Source organism: Colobus angolensis, unplaced genomic scaffold (assembly GCF_000951035.1).
Source record: "Colobus angolensis palliatus isolate OR3802 unplaced genomic scaffold, Cang.pa_1.0 Scaffold107, whole genome shotgun sequence".
In the NCBI taxonomy this organism is placed as follows: domain Eukaryota; kingdom Metazoa; phylum Chordata; class Mammalia; order Primates; family Cercopithecidae; genus Colobus; species Colobus angolensis.
In genome coordinates this window covers 2,566,715-2,570,252 of record NW_012111697.1, presented here as the reverse complement: position 1 = coordinate 2,570,252, position 3,538 = coordinate 2,566,715, and the positions used below count along the sequence as shown (strand labels likewise).

The following is a 3,538-nucleotide window of genomic DNA, read 5'->3' as shown; positions in this document are numbered from 1 at the left end:
GCCACTGAACTCCAGCCTGGGTAACAGAGCGAGACTCCGTCTCAAAAAAAAAAAAAATTCCAGTAACTGCTTCACTTATACTTAACATTCCTTCTGTTAATTTGTACAAAAATTTATTCTAAGACTTTTAATTACCATGTTAGTGAATTTCCCTATTTTAGGAAAATTATTTTTGTCTAGCCATCCATACATTCATCTAACTTGCTGTCTGTCTTTATGTCAAAAATTATTATTGGAATAATGGTTATTAACATTGATAATAGTTGTAATTTCTGGCCAAGCATGGTTCATGCTTGTAATCACTTTGGGAGGTCAAGGCAGGAGGATCGTTTGAGTCTAGAGTTTGAGACCAGCCTGGGCAATATGGCGAAACCTTGTCTCTACAAAAAACGCAAATTCCAGCCTGGCCAACACAGTGAAACCCCATCACTACTAAAAATACAAAAACTAGACGGGCATGGTGGCAGACACCTGTAATCCCAGCTACTGGGGAGGTTGAGGGAGGGGAATTGCTAGACCCTGGGAAGTAGAGACTGAGGTGAGCCGAGAACGTACCACTGCCCTCCAGCCCAGGCGACAGGAGAGAGACTCCATCTCAAAAAATAAATAAATCAATAAATATATATATATAAAAAAAGACTGGATGGATTACAAATTTCTTTCTTTTTCTGTTTTCTGAGACAGTCTCGCTCTGTCACCAGGCTGGAGTGCATTGGCGCGATCTTGGCTCACTGCAACCTCCACCTTCTGGGTTCAAGTGATTCCCCACTTCAAACTCCCAAGCAACTGGGACTACAGGCACGTGCCACCATGCCCAGCTAATTTTTTATATTATAGTAGAGACAGGGTTTCACCGCACTGGCCAGGAAGGCCTTGATCTCCTGACCTCGTGATCCGCCCACCTGGGCCTCCCAAAGTGCTGGGATTACGGGCATGAGCCACCACACCTGGCCTAAATTTCTTAAAATAATTTTTTAATTCCAAAATTTTCTATAATTTGCTTACGATATTTTATAAGTAAACAAAAGGTTTTTCATTTATTTAAAAATAATGCCAGAAATCCACAGACTCAAATTAATAAAGGGCTTCTCACCTAAATTAGCACTCTTGAGCATGCTGACCAGTGCTGGCATAAGCTGAAACTCAAATATCCTTCGGCCTCCACACTGGCTGCAGGCTGGAAGCTCGGTGACTTCTGATGTAGGGCAGGTCAGAAAGAGTGGCTCTCCACTCCAGGAATACCTAGGACAAGGAAACAAAGAACCCCGAATTAGAGCCACACAAGTCACATTCTAGCATCTAAGGCCATGCTTTGCAACCTTTCTTTGTTTCTTGCAGAAATCCTCCAAAGGCCCAAAAACCTAGCACCATGGCTATAAAGCATAGCAAGATATCTGGAAATCTTGTCAGTGTTCGATTCAAAGTCTCAAAGGCACTAAAGTCAACGTTCAATTGAATCTAGGTAAAGCTGCGACAAAGTTCAGACCCAGCTCCACTGCAGATTAAATGGAATCAGCCCTCCACACTACTGGCCTTACAGAGGAAGGGGCATGCCTTAGAGCAGAAGTCCCCAACCCCCAGGCAATGGACCCCCAGGTCATGGACCAGTACTGGTCGGTAGTCTATTAGGAATAGGGCCATGCAGCAGGAGGTGAGCAACAGGCAAGCAAGCATTACCACCTCCTGTCCCATCAGCAGCATGAGATTCTCACAGGAGCGCTGTGAACTGCACATGTGAGGGATCTAGGTTGCGTGCTCCTTATGAGAATCTAATGCCTGATGATCTGAGGTGAACAGTTTCATCCCAAAACCATGCCCCACGCCCCCCACCTCAGTCTGTGAAAAAATTGCCTTCCACGAACCAGTCCCTGGTGCCAAAAAGGTCAGGGACCACTGCCTTAGAAGGAAGAAATATTCACTTCCGTTTTTGGGTTTTTTTTTTTTTTTTTTTTAGATAGAGCCTTTTTCTGTTGCCCAGGCTAGAGTGCAGTGGCACAATCACAGCTCACTGCAGCCTTGACCCCCTGGGCTCAAGCAATCCTCTGACCTCAGCCTCCTGAGTAGCTGGGAACAGACGCACATCACCATACCCAGCTAGTTTTTTAAAAAAATTCTGTAGAGACAGGGTCTTGCTATACTGCCCAGGCTGGTCTCAAACTCCTGGCCTCAAGTGATCCTCCCACCTCAGCCTCCCAAAGTGCTATGATTACAAATGTGAGCCACCATATCCAGCTCACTTCAATACTACTGTTCTTCGATATATAATTTCTGGTAATCATTTTAAAAGTTACTAAACATGCAAAGAAGCAGGAAAATTTAACCCATAAAGAAAGTTAATGCAAGGAGACCCATGGACAAGGTGATAAACTTATCAGACAAAAACTTTAAAATACCAATAATAAATACGTAAAAAAAAAAAAAAAAAACCCAGTGGAAAAAGGTAGACCAGGTGCAGTGGCTCACACCTGTAACTCCAGCACTTTGGGAGGCTGAGGCGGGTGAATCACCTGAGGACAGGAGTTCGAGATCAGCCTGGTCAACATGGTGAAACCCCATCTCTACTAAAACTACAAAAATTAGCCGGGCACAGTGGCAGGTGCCTGTAATCCCAGCTGCGGGGGGAGGCTGAGGCTGAGGCTGCAGAATCACTTAAACCTGGAAGGCAGAGGTTGCAGTGAGCTCAGATTGCTCCACTGCAATCCAGCCTGGATGACACAGCGAGACTCCTTCTCAAATAATAATAATAATAATAATACAAAAATTAGCCAGACATAGTGGTGCACGCCTGTGGTCCCAGCTACTTTGGAGGGTGTGGCAGGAGGATCACTTGAGCTCAGGAGTCTGAGGCTGCAGTGAGCCATGACTGCACCACTGCACTCCAGCCTACGCAACAGAACAAGACCCAATCTCTAAATAAACAAAACAAAAAAACAAAAAAAAAGCAACATAAACAGTTAAAAATAAAAGACAAAAAAGGGAACAAAATAGCAAACTAAAAATACTCAAGTCACTGACAAGCAGGTTCAATAAAAGGAATACAGAAACAAAAACAAAAAACCCCACCAAATGCAAAGCCAGGTGTGGTGACAGATGCCTATAACCCTAGCAATTTGGGAGGCTGAGGTGAGGGAATTGCTTGAGTCCAGGAGTTCAAGACCAGCCTAGGCAACATAGTGAGACGCCCATCTCTTTAAAACAAAAGGAAAGAAAAAAGAAATGGAGGAAGAACCAATTACAGAATAAAATTAACCCAACATGGCAGGGTGCGGTGGCTCATGCCTGTGATCCTAGCATTTTGTGAGGCAGGCGGGTCACCTGAGGTCAAAAGTTTGAGACCAGCCTGGCCAACACGGCAAAACCTGTCTCTACTAAAAATACAAAACAATTAGCCAGGCATGGTGGTGTGCACCAGTAATCCCAGCTACTCAGGAGGGCTGAGGCAGGAGAATTGCTGAACCTGGGAGGCAGAGGTTGCAGTGAGCCAAGATTGTGCCACTGCACTCCAGCCTGGGCAACAGAGCAAGACTCTGTCTCTAAA

At 44.8% G+C, this 3,538-nt stretch overlaps 1 protein-coding gene across 1 annotated transcript in view; it reads right to left on the bottom strand.

Annotated features, from left to right (window-relative positions):
• Positions 1-3,538, bottom strand: part of PDCD2L (programmed cell death 2-like) — a 32,506-nt gene that overhangs the window by 1,791 nt on the left and 27,177 nt on the right. The window contains exon 6 of the mRNA XM_011947498.1: positions 1,094-1,242. Within this exon, the coding sequence (XP_011802888.1) occupies positions 1,094-1,242 (149 nt within the window). The remainder of the gene's footprint in view (positions 1-1,093; positions 1,243-3,538) is intronic.